General features: G+C 37.0%; 1 protein-coding gene across 5 annotated transcripts in view; it reads left to right on the plus strand.

The window, feature by feature from the left end:
- Positions 1 to 19,842, plus strand: part of SEC24B (SEC24 homolog B, COPII coat complex component) — a 106,725-nt gene that overhangs the window by 18,596 nt on the left and 68,287 nt on the right. For 4 of the 5 annotated variants that reach the window (XM_030798124.1, XM_030798125.1, XM_030798126.1 and 1 more), the window contains exon 2: positions 10,861 to 11,601. In XM_030798124.1, coding sequence (XP_030653984.1) covers positions 10,861 to 11,601 — 741 coding nt within the window. Of the gene's footprint in view, positions 1 to 9,387; positions 9,430 to 10,860; positions 11,602 to 19,842 lie in introns of those variants that run through there. The other variant, XM_030798128.1, reaches the window with a different exon arrangement.

Here is a 19,842-nt window from a genome sequence, read left to right on the forward strand (position 1 = left end):
TGTGTTCTCTATCCTTGTTATTCTTTATGTCATGTAAACGGAACCATATAATGTGTAGCCCTTTGGGTCTGGCTCCTTTCGCTTAGCTACATTCATCCATGCTACTGCACAAATTGATATTCTGTTCCTTGTTATTGCTAAGTAGTATTCTGTTGTATGTGTGTGCCATGATTATTTGTCCCTTCCTCTGTTATCAGACTTCTTGGTTGTTTCCAGTGTTTGGTAGTTATAAAAAAAAGCTACCATAAACATTCATGTACTGGCTTTTGTGTGAACGCAAGTTTGAAGCTCACTTAGGTAAATAACTGCGGTGGGACTGTTGGGTCACATAGTAAATATATACTTAAGTTTATAAAAAATTGCCAAATTATTTTTCGGGGTGGCTATACTAGTATGTATTCTCTCCGACAATGAGTGAATGTTTCTCTTGCACTACATCTTTGCCAGCATTTGATATTTTTGGTTTTTGATAGTGTCTTCTTGTAATTTAATTTGTATTTTCATAATAACCAATGATGAGCATCTTCTCGTGTATATTTTACATTCTTATATCTTTTGTGGTGATTATCTTTTCAGATGTTTTACCAATTTTTGGTTGGGTTGTCTGTTTTTTTAGTAATTGAGTTTTAAGAGTTCTTAGTGTATTCTGGATACAAGTTTTTTATTGAGTATCTGATTTGCAAACATTTTCTTTCTGTGTTATTCTTTTAATTTTCCTGAACATTTTCACGACTGTGTCTTTTTATTTTTATTTTATTTTATTTTATTTTATTTTATTTTATTTTATTTTATTTTTGTAGACAGATATCGGAGGAACCCACCTCCAATAATTCAACGTTATTTCACGTAGGTTCTTTTCTGTTTCCCTAAGTGTCAGCCGGTCTGAGAAATAAAGAGAAAGAGTACAAAAGAGAGAAATTTTAAAGCTGGGTGTCCAGGGGAGACATCACATGTCGGCAGGTTCTGTGATGCCCCCTGAGCCCTAAAACCAGCAAGTTTTTATTAGTATTTTTCAAAGGGGAGGGAGTGTACGAATAGGGTGTGGGTCACAGAGATCACATGCTTTAAGGGCAACAAAAGATCACAAGGCAAAAGATCAGGGCAAGATCACAAGGTCAGGGCAAAACTAGAATCACTAATGAACTTCCATGTCCCGCTGTGCACGCATTGTCATTTATAAACATCTTACCCTAAAACTTAAAGTATAGTAATAATAAAAAAAAGAATATATCATAAAAAAATAAAATAAAATAAAATAAACAACAGCGTTCAAGAGCAGAGAACCGGTCTGACTAGAATTCACCAGGCTGGAATTTCCTAATCCTAGCAAGCCTGGGAGTGCTGCAGGAGGCCAGGGCAATTTCATCCCTTTTCTGCAACTGCATAAGGCAGACATTCCTAGGGCGGCCATTTTAGACCCCTCCCACCCCACCCCACCCCACCCCCCGAATGCATTCTTTTCCCAGGGCTGTTAATTATTAATATTCCTTACTGGGGAAAGAATTCAGCGATATTTCTCTTACCCGTGTTCGGTAATAAGAGAAATATGGCTCTGTCCTGCCTGGCCCACAGGCAGCCAGACTTTAAGGTTATCTCCCTTGTTCCCTGAAAATCGCTGTTATCCTGTTCTTAAGGTGCCCAGATTTCATATTGTTTAAACACATATGCTCTACAAACAATTTGTGCAGTTAATGCAGTCATCACAGGATCCTGAGGCGACATACATCCTCAGCTTATGAAGATGATGGGATTAAGAGATTAAAGACAGGCATAGGAAATTATAAGAGTATTGATTGGGGAAGTGATAAATGTCTATGAAATCTTCACAATTTATGTTCTTATGTCACGGCTTCAGCAGATCCCTCCATTCGGGATCCCTGGCTTCCCGCAACAGACCGAGTTTCGCTCTTGTCCCCCAGGCTGGAGTGATCTCAGCTCACTGCAACCTCCGCCTCCCGGGTTCAAGTGATTCTCCTGCCTCAGCCTCCCAAATAGCTGGGATTACAGGCATGCACCACCACACCCGGTTAATTTTTGTATTTTTGGTAGAGACGGGGTTTCTCCATGTTGCCCAGGCTGGTCTCAAACTCCTGACCTCAGGCACACCTGGCCAACTGTGTCTTATCTGTCTTTAATCCCCTTAGCTCCTTTCACAGAGCAGACTTTTTTTTCATTTTGGTAAAGTCAAGTTTATAAATATTTTATGTTGCTGACTATGCTTTGAGTATCATAGGTAAGTAATGTTGAGGCTCAGAAAACGAAACCTCAGGCTGGGTGCAGTAGCTCTCGCCTATAATCCCAGCACTTTGGGAGGCTGAGGCAGGAGGATTGCCTGAGCCCAGGAGTTCAAGACCAGCCTGGCCAACATGATGAAACACTGTCTCTACTAAACATGCAAAAATTAGCCAGGTATGGTGGTGGATGCCTGTATTCCCAGCTACTAGGGAAAGTAAGGCAGGAGAATCACTTGAACCCTCAGGTGGAGATTGGGGTGAGCTGAGATTGCACCACTGCACTCCAGCCTGGGTGACAGAGCAAGACTCTGTCTCCAAAAAAAAAAAAAGCTCCAAAATGAAGGCCTCAGAAGCAAAAGTTTTTCTCTGATTTTCTGTTGCCTCCCTGTCTCTCAGTCCCGTTCTCCCCTGAGGCTAGCCTTAGAAACCAAATTCCCTCTTCCCCAAGGCGCAGGTCATAGAAACTGGAACCTTTTTTCCCCAAAGCAAGCCATAAAACCTAAAAATATTATTCTAACTTTCCCTGTGTCCTATCTGTAAAAACTGGCCTTAAAGAAATTATCTCACCTACATTGTTTGACTGTAGGTCATAAGAACCCCATTCCAGAGAGGGTCCTGCCCCATAAGCAGAAGGAAAGAATGTGTGTTTAGGCCAAGAAGAATCTAAACAGATAGGCCTTCCTGGGTTTCCCCATTCAGTCTGTTCACATTAGATTATAGCCTTTTTATCCAGTTATACTTCTGCATGGCTGTCCATACTTTGTTGAACCTAAGGATAAAAATGGACAGTTTCCTCTATCTTCGGGTCTACACGTTAAATAAATTTGTATGTCTTTTCTCCTGTTAATCTGCTTTTTGCAAGTTGATTTTTCAGCACACCTTCAGAGGGCCAAGGGGAGCTGCCCCTTTGGCCTCTATAGTAAGAATTCATTGTCAATCCCAGATTCCTTTCAAAAATCTATATTTTCTCTTAAGTGTTTAATTTACAATGAGATTTAGGATTCTTTTTTTTTTTCTTTTTTTTTTTTGGAGATGGAGTTTCACTTTTGTTGCCCAGGCTGGTGTGTGGTGGTGGGATCTTGGCTTACTCCAACCTCCACCTCCCAGGTTCAAGCGAGTCTTCTGCCTCAGCCCTCCCGAGTAGCTGGGATTTCAGGCATGCACCACCATGCCCGGCTAATTTTGTAGAGACAGGGTTTCACCATGTTGGCTAGGCTGGTCTCCAACCCCTGACCTCGGGTAATCCGCCCACCTAGGCCTCCCAAAATGCTGGGATTACAGGCATGAGCCACCACACCCGGCCTATGATTCATTTTGACTTAATTTTTGTTTAAGACCAGAGGTATATGTTGAGGTTCTTTTCTTTTTGTCACATGTGGATATCTAGTTATTCCAGCACCATTTGTTGAAAGAACTCTCTTTCCTCAATTGCATTGCCTTGGCACCTTTGTCAGAAATGAGTTGACTGTATTTTTGTGGGTCTGTTTCTAGACTCTGTTGCATTCTGTGTATCTGTCCTTTCACCAATACCACACTTTTTAAATTGGTGTAACCTATAAAGTGAGCCTTAAAATTGGGTAATGTGAGTCTTCCAACTGTGTTCCTTTTCAGTTTTTGTTTGTTTTTAGTAACTTTGCGTTTCTGTAGAAATTTTAGGATCAGCTTGTTGATATCTACAAAAAAAACCTGCTGGCGTTGTTTATTATGATTGCATTGAATCTAAAGATCAAAATCGAGATAAGTTACATCATAATATCAAGTCTTCTAATCCGTGAACACAGTATGTCATCCCATTTCTTTAAATCCTTGATTCCTTTCATCAGTGTTTTATAGTTTTCTTTATATAGGTTCTGAACATATTTCATTACATTTACATCTAAGTACTTCTTTTTTGTGCTATTATAAATGACATTGTTTTTTAAAATCTTAATTCCCCTTATTACTGATCTTTAGAGCTGTAATTGATTCTTGTATATTGACCTTATATTCTATGACCTTGATAAGCTCACTTATTAATTCCAGGCATTTTTTGGAAGTTTTTTTGGGATTTTCTACTTAGATAGTCATGTCATTCTGCAAATAAAGACAGTTTTTTTTTTTTTTTACTCTTTTCCAGTCTATCTACTATTTATTTATTTTTCTTGCCTCACTGAAGGGGCTGTTACATCTTGTACATTATTGAATAGGAATGATGAGAGAGGACATCTTGCCTTCCATGTAATTAATGTTAGGATGAAAGCGGTCTGTTTGTTCCTTACCATTAAGTATGGTTTGCTGTAGGTTTTTAGTAGATAGTCCTTATCAGGTTAAGAAAGTTTCTTTCTCTTCCTAGTTAATTGAGAGTTTTTATCATGAATGGATGCCAAGTTTTATCTAATGCATTTTCTGTATCTATTGATGTGATTATATGGCTTTTTCTTAAGTCTGTTAATATGTTGAATCACATTGAATGTATTTCAAATGGTCAGTCAGCCTTGTATTCCTAATATGAACCCCATTTGGTCATGATGTATTTTACTTTTAATATATTGTTGTATTATATTTGCTGAAGTTTTGTTCAATGATAGAGCTCACAGCTAAGTTAAACAAGTACTTTTCCTGAAGATAACATTTATACTTCAGTGTGCAATAAAAATGCTTTATATTTCACAGAGACCATTGTTTTTAATCTAATAAAATTATATGTGAGTGCATGGTGGTGAAGAATATAGTAACTGCTAGTATTGCTTGGTGCCATTGCTTCAGTTTGTGCCTCAGGGTTCACATTGCAGCCATCATTGCTTTTGTATCATTAGTATAATTGTCAACACAGTGAAAAAGGCAAATATCATCTTAGTGCTATTATGAAAATAGTTTTTACTCATGGATTTTCCCCAAAGAATTTCTGGCACCGCTGGATTTTGTATACTACACTTTGAGAATTTCTCTTCTATATCTTTATTAATGTCTTAGGACTGCTGAAACAAATGGCCACAAAGTAGGTGGCTTAAAACAACCTAAATGTGTTTTTCTGCAGTTATGAAGTCCAGAAGTCTGAAATTAGGATGTTGGCAGGGCTACTTCTTAGTCCCTTTTGTGCTACTGTGACAGAATGCCTGAGACTGGCTAGTTTATAATGAACAAAAATTTACTTCTCACAATTCTGGAGGCTGGGAAATCCAAGATCAAGGTGCCAGCACCTGGCTAGGGCCTTCTTGCTGTGTCATAACATGGCAGAAAACATCACGTGGCAGAAGGGCAAAGGTGAGGGCAGAGAAAAGGAGACTAAACTTGCCCTTTTATACCAATCTCACTTCTGTGATAGTGGCATTAATGCCTTCATAAGGGCACAGCCTCTTAATACCGTTACAATGGCAATGAAATTTCAAGATGAGTTTTGGAGGAGCCAACATTTAAACCATAGCAGTCATGCTCCTTCTGTTGGCTCCTAGAGGAGTAATATGTTCATTGACTCTTCTTACTTGTCTTTGACTGTTGGCATTCCTTGGCTTGTGGCTACATCACTCTGTGCTCCAACTTCACATTGCCTTCTCTCTGTTTATGTGTATGTCTTCTCTTCTGTATGTATATTTTGTAAGGATACATGTGATTGCATTTAGAACCCACTCAAATAATTCAGGAGAGGCTCCTCTTCTCCAAATCTTTAACCTAAGCATGTCTTTTGTCATTTAAGGCAATAATCACACTTTTCCGTATAATTTTCACAGGATTGGGGGAATTAGGATGTGTACATAATCTTTTAGCAGGCCGCTCTTTAGCCCACTACACGCTTTACTGATTATTACAAGTCTTAGACTGCTATGTGTTGTCCCACAGGTCTCTCGAATTTTGTTCATTTTTCTTCAGTCTTTTTTTTTCTTCTATGTTTCTTAGATCATTTTCTTGACCAATCTTCAAGGTTGGTCAACTTAATCAAGGTTCATTAAGTCTTCTGCCATGCTGTAGAGACCATTTAGCATATTTATTTGTTTTATTTTGAATATTTTTTAAATAGTTTTCATTTCTCTCGATATCTCTTGTCTGTTCATTTACTGGTAACATTTTCCCCCAATTTTTAGAATATATTTTCTTTTTGTTTTTGGAATAGATTTATAAAGACTTTGAAGTCTCTGCCAAATTTAGCTTCTGGGCCCACTTTGTTTCTGGTCTCTACCTCCCTTATTGCTGGGCATCCTGACATCTCCCATTTCTGCACAGTTAAGCTGCCAACTGGAGACTTGACCCAACAATTGCAACTGGTAGGAAGTTATTTTTAGTAAAGTGAATGAACACAAAAATTTACCTACAGATCTATTTATTAGGTGGTTTATGTTAAAAAAAAGAAAACCTAAATAGCAAATAGAAAATTGATTAAAATATGGTAAATTCATGTAATGGAATACTATTCAGACATTAAAAATAATGATGGAAAGATATTCAAATCATGCTAAATGAAGGAATCATTTAAAACATACATTATAATCCCACTTTTGCTTAACTAAATTATACATATATATGCAAAAAGAAAATACTGGGTGGGTATACATCAGAATGTTAGCAGGTTATCTCGGGAAGATTACAGATGATTTTTATTTGATCACTTTCTGTATTTTTTTTTACAATGACTATATCACATTTGTGATAAGAAAAGTACTTCTGAAGTTATTTTTCAGAAATTTGACTATATACATAACACATTTCTTTTCTCCTCCACAACTATTATGTCTATTTTAGAAGTATTAAAATACCAGCAGTCTTTTCATACATGCTGCAGAATCATTTTGAATCCCAAGAAAGATCACAGATGAATAATTACTACAAGAGTTTTGTATTCAGAAAAGTTAAACATAATATATGTATATGTGTACATAATGCACCGTGTTGCTCTACTCTTAGAAAAAATAATTCTTTCTTGGAATACAATATTTGGAGGCCATAGAGCTTAAATAAATATGGAAAAAAATTGAAGCAGGTACATGAGAAAAGAATGGGGGAAAAACACTGAGGGCTGAAAATTTAATCTGTCATGAGAGGCAGAAACAACTGGAATCATAGACATATGCTGTAGACTTTCACCGTCCAGTGTGGTGACCACTAGCTGTACATGGCTATTGAGTACTGGACATATGGTTGATCAGATTGAGAAGTGCTGTAAGTGTAAAATACATAATGATTTTTGAAGAAATAGTACAAAAAGGCAAAATATCTCAGTAATTTAAAAATACTGAATACATGTTAAAAATGATTTACATTTCTCTTTTTTATTAACTTTAATTACTTTCAGATACTTTTTTATACATTGGGAACATTTAGATCTTGATATAAAGTATGGAATGGTAAGCATCCACATATGATATATTAGCTATTCCCACCCCCATGTTTTCACAGGGTAAGTACCTTTCTTTGATAGGCTAGAAAGTAAATAGACTTATTCTGGTGGGCAACTCACTTCTGTTAAATTTCAGCAGCTAGAACATTCCTGTTACTTTTAAAAGAATGACATTTGAATAGTTGGGACATAATGATTATTTCTCTTTTCAGATCATATAGCATGGATATGCCAGATCAGTCACTAAGTGGGTAGATATTTGAACAGATTTCTCTAAATCTGACTTGGGTCTTCATTGATAAATTCTACTAGTGTAGAGTTTTCTGACACTACAGTGAAAGGTAGCAGATCCATCTTTTAATATATTTAGGAGAAAGGAGGACAACATTTTACTTCTGTCATGTTAGTGAAAGATTCCTAACAGACTTTATTTCCTTAAGTAAATAAATTCTTGCAGATGAATTATTACCATCTAAAATAATCTGTAAGAAAAGTAAATTATACACCTAGTAAAATAGTGTTATCAGTATTTTGGTTCTCTGTATACTTCTTGGAATTATAGGAGGAATGTAGATGATATTTTTCCCTTACAGTTTGACTGTGTAAGTTATTTTTATGCTGGCCGTAGAATATATATTACATGACCAGAAATGAAGAGTCCATTACATTACTTAGTACAAATTGAAAACAATTAGAAAATGTGTACTTTATTCTTATCTTTTTTATAAACAAGTATTTTAATACATTATTATGGCAAGGAGTATAGTGGTACTTCCTTTGTGTACTTGTGTCAGTGGAGCTGAAACGTCTTGTCAATTTTCTGTTAAATTATCCTTTGATTTGAGATATGGCACAGATACCTGTTTCCTTCCACAAGACAGAAAAACTAGATTCCAAGATAATTAAGATTTGCCCAAAACCCAAAGAAAAGTAATTGGAACTAAAATAGAATTCTTTTGTTGGGACAATTGGCCATTTGTAGCAAAGGACAGCAGATCATTGGTTAAGAGCATGAACTTGAGCCAGATTGCCTGATTCAAATTCCAGCCCAGTTAGTTCCTAAGCATGTAACTGTGTTAAACATCTTAACTTTTGTGGCTCATTTATTGATAAATGGGTATAATAATACTATTTACTTTAGAGGATTAAATAAGTTAATATATGTAAAGCATTTAGAACAGTGAATGGCATATAATGTAATATATTTAATATATTAATATTAATAAGATTAATAGGATTAATGTTTTGTTGGTATTAATAAAATATATGCTGTACTTATTAAAGATATATAAAAATGAAAGTATAAAACAGAGTAAAACATGGTTTTATAGTTTTATAATCTTGAAGTGAAGAAACATCTACTATGATTTAAAAATCTGTCAAGCATAAAAAAAGAATTTTACTACATAATCAAGAAACTATAGGAAAAGATACCATGAACAAAGTCAAAACATAACAGTAACCTGGGGGAAATACTTACAGCACATAACATCAGGCTAATTTTCTACTGTGTGAGAACAGTTAGAAATCATTAAGGAAATCGCAATGCTATAGAAAAAGCAAACAGCAGAGAAAGACACCCAAATGAGAGTCTCAGCATCATTCAAAGTTAACTACTGTAAACTAAAGTGTTTCTCACTTTTCAGATTGGCAAAGATTAAAATATAGTCAGTATTGGGACGATGAGGCAATCTGAAGCATTATTGATGAGAGGTATAAATTGATAGACCTTTTAGGAGATATTTGCCAATAATGTCAATTTTAAAAACATAAACCTTTTGAACTTCCAGTTTGACTTCTAGAAATTTGTCTTACAGCTTCATCATAAAAGTTGACCTCATAAATATAGATTAGTTCAACCCCAAGATATTCATCAATGGAGATTTGGTAAATAATGTTATATCTCTACAATGAAGTACTATATGTAAATTTTTAAAGGAATAATAAGGATTTATATATGCTAATACAGAAGGATATTCAGCATATATTAAGTAAAAGCAAGTTGCAGAACTGTAATATGATCCTTTTTGTGTGTTTAAAAATCAAGTAAATTATATACATGATTACATAATGCATTACGTAGATACATGGATATATAGAGGATGCATAACCATTAACTGTAACTATATCTGGGAAATAGGATATAAGCTACTAGGCAGAGATTTTTATTTCATACTCTTTATTGTTTGAATTTTTTTCTACATGGGTATATTGTTACTTTTATAGTTAGGAAAAATAAAAACTGAAAAAAGTTTTAGCTGTGTGCTGTGGCTCATGCCTATAATCCCAGCATTTTGGGAGGTTGAGAGAGGAGAGTCACTTGAGTCTAGGAGTTTAAGACCAGCCTAGGCACACAGTGAGACCCTGTCTCTACAAGAAAATAAATTTGGAAACATTAGCTGGGCAGTGGTGTATGGGAGACCAGCCTGGGCAACACAGTGAGAGCCCGTCTCTGTAAAAAATAAATAAGTAAAAATTAGCTGGTCACCATGGTGCACGCCTGTGGTCCCAGCTACTCGAGAGGCTGAGGTGAGAAGATTGCTTGAGCCCAGGAGAACAAGGCTGTAGTGAACCATGATCATGCCATCGTGCTCTATAGAGCCTGGAGTCAGAGCGAGACCCTGTCTCAAAGTTTAAACTTCTTCCAGGCTGGGTATATTAGTTACTGATAGCTGCATAACAAAATACCCCCCAAGCTTAACAACTTAAAACAACAACTATTTATTTCACAGTTTCTCAGGAACATAAACGTGGAGCAGCCTAGCTAGGTGGTTCTGGCTCAGGGTCTCTCATGAGATAAGCTGTTGGCTGGGCTATAGTTATCTCAAGATTCTACTGAGTTTGGAGGATCTGCCTGAAAACTCAGTCGTGGTTGTTGGCAGATCTTAGTTTCTCTTTGGCTGTTGACCAGAGAGTTAGGTTCCTCCTTGCATGGGCTTCTTCACAAGGCTGTTCACGGCTTGGCAGCTTAGCTTCTTTCAGACTGGGATATCTGAGAGAAAGAGAGCCAGAGCTCAAGACTGGCCTAACATGGAAGTGACATATCATCACCTCAGCCATATGCTATTGTTCGTACAGACCAGTCCTGGTACATTGTGAGGGAGGACTACACAAGGGTGTGAATAACAGGAGGTGGGGATCATTGGGGGCCGTGTTGGAGGCTGGCTACCATAATGAGTCTATAACAGTGTATACCTTTTGTAATAAGTTGGGATTATGGAAAAGAAAGTTAATTGGGTCAATATTTAAATGGGGGCTATTTTTAAAAATTAGTTATCTCTTTACCAATACCTGTAAATACTTGCTTTTCTCTTTCAGGTCCAGCCCAGAATCAAATGCAGGTTCCATCTGGATATGGATTGCATCATCAAAACTATATTGCTCCCTCAGGACATTACTCTCAAGGACCTGGGAAAATGACCTCGTTGCCATTGGATACCCAGCGTGGTGATTACTACTCTGCTCTTTATACAGTACCAACACAAAATGTGACTCCTAACACATTGAACCAGCAACCAGGAGCACAGCAGATGTACAGCAGGGGTCCTCCTGCTCCTCATATTGTGGGATCCACTCTAGGATCTTTCCAAGGGGCTGCATCATCAGCATCCCATTTGCATACGAGTGCCTCCCAACCATACTCCTCTTTTGTGAATCACTACAATAGTCCAGCCATGTACTCTGCCAACTCTTCTGTTGCGTCTCAGGGATTTCCCTCTACTTGTGGTCATTATGCTATGTCAACTGTTTCTAATGCCACGTATCCTAGTGTTTCATATCCCTCTCTGCCTGCTGGTGATACATATGGGCAAATGTTTACCTCACAGAATGCTCCGACTGTTAGGCCAGTTAAAGATAATTCATTCTCTGGTCAAAATACAGCTATCAGCCATCCATCGCCACTTCCACCTCCACCATCACAACAGCACCACCAGCAGCAAAGTCTTTCAGGATACAATACTCTAACGTGGTCAGCTCCAGGCCTTCCATCGACTCAAGACAATCTCATCCGAAACCACACAGGATCCCTGGCTGTAGCAAACAACCCAACCATTACTGGTAGGTTGAATGAAAAGTTCACCAAAACATGTTTGAAAATCAGTGCATTCTCAATTAAGTTATTATTTACGTGAAGGTTAGAGGTGATATTGCCTAATAGAAAAACCGGAAGTTTGCTAATTTATTGTGGTTTTTTGCAGCACCTCTTTGAACCCTTTGTTCTCATCCATTCCCAATTAGCCACCCAACCATCTGCCTTGTCTAGCTTGGTTCCTTGCCATGATCAGTCAACATTTATTGATATATTTTGTACATCTGCAATAGTTGTCTTTAATGTGAATTAGATACAGGGCAAAATGGAAGGGCCTGTTTTGAGGATATGTTGGCCACTATTTTCTCTTTATACTAGTTCAACCTTGGGACAGTTGTTTTTTTAGCCAGAGCCCCACTTACTTAGAAAAAAGGATGGTTTGCACCAGTGCACTGGTTTCCCCAAGTTAGCCCCTATTAGTGACTTTTGCAGAAGACATCTTTCCTGCACATAAACAGTGTTTCTCATTTTCAGATTAGTAAGTTAGGCTGAAAGATGGGGAAGGGAAAGGAAGATGCATGAAGAATACCCTGGTATTTAGCCCTTCTGATCTTCCTAAACCAAGGTGTTGTTAAATTTATTCATTTAAAAATTATGTATGTAAGACGTGGCTTGCCTTTTTTTTTTTTTTGACACAAGGTCTCACTGTATCACCCAGGCTGGGCATGATCTTGGCTCACGGCAGCCTTGACCTCCTGGGCTCAAGCGATCCTCCCATCTCAGCCCCACAAGTAGCTGGGACTACCAGGCATAGGCCACCACACCCAGCCAATTTTGTAGAGATGGGGTTTTGCCACATTGCCCAAGCTGGTCTCGAACATGTGAGCTACCGTGCCTGGCCCAATGTGGCTTTTTAAGTGCAGTGTTTCCATAGGATATATTCATTTTAATTCAATTTGCGAACTTGAATTTAACAGAATCTGCTGTTGAACCGAATGAAAATGTATGTAAAAAATGGGAATTGGTAAAGCTGTGGTAACTTTTGGAATGATGTCTTTAGATTGTGTATCATTATTTGGATGGCCATGTGTCAAAGATGCTGTGGAAAGATATCCTTCTCTGGACAATTAGATTATTTAAAATTAGAACTTTAATATTAGACCTGAGCTGTACATTTGAGATCATCTACTCTTTCATTGCTATGTCGTTTAGAAATGCTTTCAGCTACAAGCAGCTAATAGTAGTTTAAACAAAAAGGGCGTATGTTCCCCACATCATAAGTCTAGGTGGATGCAGTGGATCCAGCTGTTCTTGGTATCCTTTTTTCTCTTTCCACTCTGCCACCTGTAGCATGTAGGTTATAGAAACAAGATACTTCTGTATCTATAGACATTAAGTCAGAATTAAAAGCAGCAAGAAGGGAGAGGAAAGGGGACTGGTTAGTGGCATTGACAGACTTCATTTTACAGATCATTTGCCATAGCTGTTTAAAAGACCATTCCTAGCTTCAGGGAAGGCTGGAAAATGAATATTGAGCCTTTTTTTAGCATCCATAGTAGAGGCAAGCAAGAAAAAAGGGAGTTAGCACTGACTTGGGTGAGTCAACTCAGAGTGTCTGTCACAGTTCCAAAATCTGGCTGTCTACCAGAATCACTTGCACAGATTGTGATATTCAACTACAATTTACTGAGCTAGAATAGAATCTCCAGGGTACTCTTGAGAATCTATTTCTAACTGGATCTTCAGTGATGCTGTGAAACAGATCTAAATTTTACTGTAGTCCTTTTGTTTTACAAATGAAGAAAGTTATCCAAGTTGAATTGCCTGTGGTCATTAATGCTGGAAACAGAGCTTGGCCTAGAGGTCATTTTCTTCTGTCTCCCTCAGAACCAGGGTGTTCTGTCCTCTAGAAATTGTTTTCCTCTCTCTTCTTTCAACATTCCATTTACAGATCCACTTATCCTAAAGTCCTTCCAACTTAAGGATTTTGTGACTTTCATGACAAAAGAAATATAAGTAATTCCTATCTTAGTTCTGAGGTGGGAATAGCATCCTATATGGAACTAATTTATATTGAGATGTGTCAGGGAAATATGGGGTCACTTGGCTAATGAACATAACAAGTAATTGGGAAAGGCCTATCATTAAGAAAAGATTAAATAAAGGGGGAGAATAATTACAAAACGATTCTCTGTTTGAATAACTGCTGTAATGGGTCCTGTAGGCAGAGAGGCAGGATATATTTTCATTCTTTTAATCTTAGTACTGTACTGTGAATGCCATAATGAATATATTTTAGAATTTAATTTGTGTTCAGAAGTGGGTTTTTTTTTTCCTGCATTTGGATTGGTAAATTACTTTTTAATTGAAGTTCAGAGGTTGACAAATTAAATATTATCTCAGGTTAATATGACAAACATACTTCATTTCAAAAAAATAGAGGTTATTTTAAAAATCTACTTTAAAATTAAATATTGCCAAAGTTCCCAAACTTTCTCAGTTGATATATTTCAATATTTTTCAAGTGCCCCATGTAACTTAGTAGTAGTTCATAAGGTATTTGACACATATCATTGTTTTTCTTGACAGTTTAAAATATTCCTTGGAAACCTGCGAATTTGTTGCAGTGCCTTGGGGAGCCTAGGTAAAAAGTACCTTGTACTAGGTACAGGGTATGGAAATACTGAGTTTAATGTTCTAGAAAGTCTGGCAACATAATTGCTTTCAATACTCAAATTATATTTTCACATTAAAATGAAAATCTTAGGTATTAAATATAGTTTTGTGTTTTGTTTTTGTTTTTTGGTTTTTTTTTGAGACGGAGTCTTGCTCTGTCGCCCAGGCTGGAGTGCAGTGGTGCGATCTCGGCTCACTGCAAGCTCCACCTCCCGGGTTCACACCATTCTCCTGCCTCAGCCTGCTGAGTAGCTGGGACTAGAGGCACCCGCCACCACGTCCAGCTAATTTTTTGTATTTTTAGTAGAGACAGGGTTTCACCATGTTGGCCAGAATGGTCTCGATCTCCTGACCTCGTGATCCGCCCACCTAGGCCTCCCAAAGTGCTGGGATTACAGGCGTGAGCCACCGTGCCCGGCCAATAGTTTTGTGTTAAATTCAACCTTTGAATAATTGACAAAAATGATTACCTTCTTTACTACTTGATTATACTGTCTTCATTTCAGATACACTAAAAGTCCTCAGTCATTTTATAGAGTTGGAGATGCAAAAGCATAAACCCGAGTTAAGCAAATATCAAAAATATGATAGATGGATACATACTGTTATTTTTAGGCAGCTAATGAATTCATATTCAAAACATAGATTAAAGGGGACCTTTATTATCTCATTTGCTTTATTTTAGAAAAGCCTATTAGTACATTATAATTCAGTACTAGAACTTCAATTATTTTATTAAAAAGTCCACTCCAAGTATGTATGTTTTGAGCGTTACATTAGTTGTTAAAGTTGGTTGCAGTTTTGGCTAGTGTTTAAAAGGTGTCATTTCATTAGGCCATTTAAAAATTTTAAAACTGTCACTGTAGGTGAATCTCTAGTATAGTCAAGTAACCTAGTATAGAATTGTAATAGTAAGTACAGAAGCTCTTTTTTAGTTTGTGGTGAAGTTGCCTGAGTGTGACTTGGGGATGTAAAGATGCCCATTTTTGACAGCAAGATGAGTACCAAAGCTCTGTAGATTCATTTAAAATAATTTTCTTAATTTGTCTTTAGTATCTCTTTGTTTTACAAAGCACATACTTTTAAAAATTAGCAAGATAAGTCTTGTTGCCAAGATGTAGAATTTTGCCAGAAAAATTGTTTTGATTAAAATTATTTTGAAAATTTCTTGCTTAATAAGAACCACATCTTGATAGCATATTATAAAACAGTAGTGTCTGATTAATGCTGTTTTCTGATGCACAGTTTTATACAAAAGCATTTAAAAAGCTACTTGAGTAAAAATAATAAGCATTTATATAATTCTTCACAGTTGATCTTAGCCAGAAGGCCGAGAAGCGGTATATAATTCTTGAATAAAAGTCCACTACACACATGACACTAAGATATAGTCACTGATAAGTTAATACTTTATCTGTCATCCCTGGTTGGTAATGTGCCTGAGGAAAAGCAAAAGCAAATACCTTGTAGGACATGATTATTTGGACATAGAAATATAAGTAAGAAATAAATTAGACGACCACATTGGAAAAATAAAATGCTCATACGAAATACAAGTAGTGCAGTACAAGAGACTATTTTTAGTTTTGGAAACTTGTGTGATTGCAGAATTATGGGAATAGTGTAATTTTACTCCCTCACATACTTACTCCTTCAGTTTTTCTAAAGATACTGTTGAACCTTTTTTCATCTTTTTTCAACTTTGTGCCCACTACTTGTAAATTTTTCTACATGTTCTCCCTCTCCAAGCTGAGAAGATGAGATGTGCATCTTTGTGTTCACTTACTTCAGATTCTGGCTTTAGCTGTTATCCCCTCTCCAGAGTATCAGCCTCAATTTCTGCTGGACTGTGGCATTTGGATAGGTGAGAGGAATTAATGAAAGAAAAACATATGCCTTGTCCTATATGTAATCAGCAGCCATTAAAAGTTTATAAGCAAGGTATTGGCACTATCAGATTTGTGTTTCAGAACTTTCTTCTGTGAACAGTGTAGTAGATAACTGGAGGAGGAAGAACCTAGATCAGGAAAACCAGCTGGAAAGGAATTACTACAGTTATCTCGGTGAAGGATGATAACTTGGGCTGGATTTATTTATGCAGAAGACAAATGATAGAGATGACTTCAAGGATTTGTTGATATAGTTTATGAAGGAAAAAGAAGAATACAAGATGACTTCAAATTTCTAGCTTGAACAGCTTGAATGGGTAGTGGTACTAATCTCTCCCTAGTTTCTAAAGAATTTTTTGCACAATTACTTAAGATAGGGCTTACTTTTACAGGATTGTATTAATAAAGGAGTATTCTTTTCAGAGGCCGTCTACATACCTAATCCTCATATGTATTATGCATGAAGAAGTGAATTCTAAGTAACTATCAGGGAACTAAGGAGCTACTAAGAACTAAAGGCCCGGCATGGTGGCTCAGCCTGTAATTCCAGCACTTTGGGAGGCTGAGGCAGAAGGATCACTTGAGCCCAGGAGTAAAAGTAAAAAATTAACTGAGGAACTGCCATAATTATAAAAAAAAAAAAAAATTCTTGAATCATGATTTCCTTCTCTCAGAAATCACACCACAGAAACTAAACAGTGCAGCAATGCATTTTGCATAGTCCAGTTTTATGTGTTGTTTGTTTTGTCAAATTCCCTTTGTGAAAGGAGCAGCTTCTTGGTTGGCGTGCTTCCCTGGTCCTTAATGTTAGTAGACCTTGTCTCCATTCATCCAACAAATACTTGAAAGCTAACTATGTTCCATGAGTTGTTCTAATGTTGGGAGATAAAATAGTGAGTAAAAACACTTAGTGCTATTCTCATAAAGTTTGCAATTCACTTAGAGAAGCAAATATCCAGATAAACACAAATGAATGTAAAATTCCTATTATTATTTAAGTATCATGAAGCAACCGTATATGGTACTTCAGAGCATTACTTTAGGTGCATTTAGCCTGTTAGTCATGAAGCCTAGATAAGTCTTCCCTAAGAAAGTAATACTTCAGCTGTAATCTGAAGGATAAAGTCTCCATGTATAAAATTAATTGCAGGTGAAGTAAATGTGTAAATGCAAAAAGGCAAAACTTTAAAACTTCTCAGAGAAAATATAGGAGACTGTCTCTAGAACCTTGGGGTAGGGAAGGAATTTTTTAAGGACAATGCACATAATGCTAGCCGTAAAAGATAAACTCGGCTCATTTCTAATTTCAAACTTTTCCTTATTGAAAGACAACATGAAGAAAAGGAAAACACAAGCTGCGAACTGGGGAAAAATGTGTATACTTACAGTATTTACCCAGAATATACAAGTGCTGCATAGAAATTAATAAAGAAAAGACCAACAACCAAAAGAAAAATCCTTGAATAGGCATTGCACAGAAGATGAAATGAAAACATAATCTCATTAATAAACAGTGAAAAGTAAATTAAAACTAGAATGGGATATCATCTTATACCTAGTAACAGATGGGTAAAAATTAGAAAGTCTAACAATACCAAGGAATGGTGAGGATGTGGAGTAACAGAAAACTCTTAGACACTCCTGGTAGGAGGGTATATTCATTCATATTTTAGGAAAATTTGGCATTAGTGGATTGAAAATAACCACACCGCACAACACAGCTATCTGTCTTCCATATACTCTAGAGAAGTTCTCCTCAAACTATACATCTGTGTCACCTGGGATCTTGTTTAAAATGTAGGTTCTAATTCACCAGATCTTTTATGGCTTGGCCTAAGATTCTACTTTCTAACAAGCTTCCACATGAGGTATTGCTAGTCTGTAGACTACACTTTGAATATGAGGGCCATAAAGCACCACTTCTTGTTTTAGATGGATGTGTCTATGGCAAATGATTTTTGTTTGAGATACTGGACAAAGAGACTAGTCTGCTTTCTAGGCCAAAGACCTCATTTCCTACAGAGCTGTCCCCGGGGCTGAGGGATTCGATATCCCTTGCTGCACACCTCCACATATTTGAGCTGTGGCACCTATGTATAGAAGCTCTGCCCTAGGGAAACTTGCACATCTATACCAGGGACAAGTGCGTGAGTATTCACAGCTGCACTGTTTGTGAAAACAAAAAATTGGAAATAACCTAAAAGTCCATTAATAGCAGAATGAATAAATAAATTATATTCTTCCATTGGACTTCTGAACAGCAGTGAAAATGAAGTAGAGCTGCACTCATTAACATGACTGAATCCCAGGAATGTGGCACAGGAAATATGGAAGACTACCTGCAGTATGTTATTGTTACAAAGTTTACAAAACGAGCAAAAATAATGTCTAGGGATACTTACATGTGTGGTAAACTATTTGAAAACAAAAGCAAAAGAATAATAAACATGATTCAGGAGGGGGCAGGGGAATGCCTTCTGTGAGGAGCATATTGAGAGCTTCAACAATATTGGAAATGTTTTATTTTCAAAATTGGATGCTGAATTCGTGGGTATTTATTTTATGCATATATATATACACACATACATATGTGTGTATCAATACATATGTGTATGTACACATATACCTGATATGATTTCATTTTATGTTTTTGAGACAGGGTCTCCCGCTTTCACCCAGGCTGGAGTGCAGTGGCAAGATCTTGACTCACTGCAACCTCCTCCTCCTGGGCTCAAGCTATCCTCCCACCTCAGCCTCACCAGTAGCTGAGGACCACAGATGCGTACCACCATGCCCGACTAATTTTTGTATTTTTCAGTAGAGATGGGATTTTGCCGTATTGCCCAGGCTGGTCTCAAACTCCTGGGCTCAAGCAATCTGCCCACCTTGGCCTCCTAAACTGCTGAGATATAGGTATGAGCAACCACACCCGACCCTAATTTCAGACAATTACATCTTTCTCAGTTTTTACTTGGATACTGTTAAATATTCTTAATCACTGTTTTATGTTGGCAGTTTTAATGATAATGTCAGTTATCTATTGCTGGTTTAAAATAACAATGATGTATTATTTTTCTTGGTTCTGCGGGTTTGCTGAGTAGTTCTTCTGCAGGTTTTGCTTGAATTCACTCATGTGAATTCATTTTGCTGGAGGTTTGCGGGACTAGAAGATTCTAAGATGGCTTCACTCACATGTCTAGCAGTTGGTGCAGACTCTTCACTAGGGTTTCTGTTTTTCTGTATGTGGCTAGACCAGCTTCCCTACATGATGATCCATGCAGCATTTCAGAGTGGAAAGGTGTAAGCTGCAGTGTCCCTCGAGACTTGAGGTCTGGGACTTGTACACTCTTATTTCTGCCACATACTGTTGATTAAAGCCAGTCACAGGTTTGCTCTGATTCAAAGGGTGGTAAAATAGACTCCATATTGATGAAAGGAACTGTAAAATATTGTGATGATGTTTTTAATCTTCCACAATGATAGTTTATGTTCCTACTAAAAATGATGAAACAGCATATTTAGACTACCTTCTTTCCCCATTCCTCATATGTGCTTATGTTGTTTTTACATTGTTAGGACATATAACACATTTTGTTTTGTCACCATATTCCTATTTGTTTCAGTCCCAGAACTAAGGTTGTTTACATATATACACACACACTATACATAGACACACGTACATATATGTGCAGGTATATATATGTA

This window comes from Nomascus leucogenys, chromosome 18 (assembly GCF_006542625.1).
Source record: "Nomascus leucogenys isolate Asia chromosome 18, Asia_NLE_v1, whole genome shotgun sequence".
NCBI classification, from domain to species: domain Eukaryota; kingdom Metazoa; phylum Chordata; class Mammalia; order Primates; family Hylobatidae; genus Nomascus; species Nomascus leucogenys.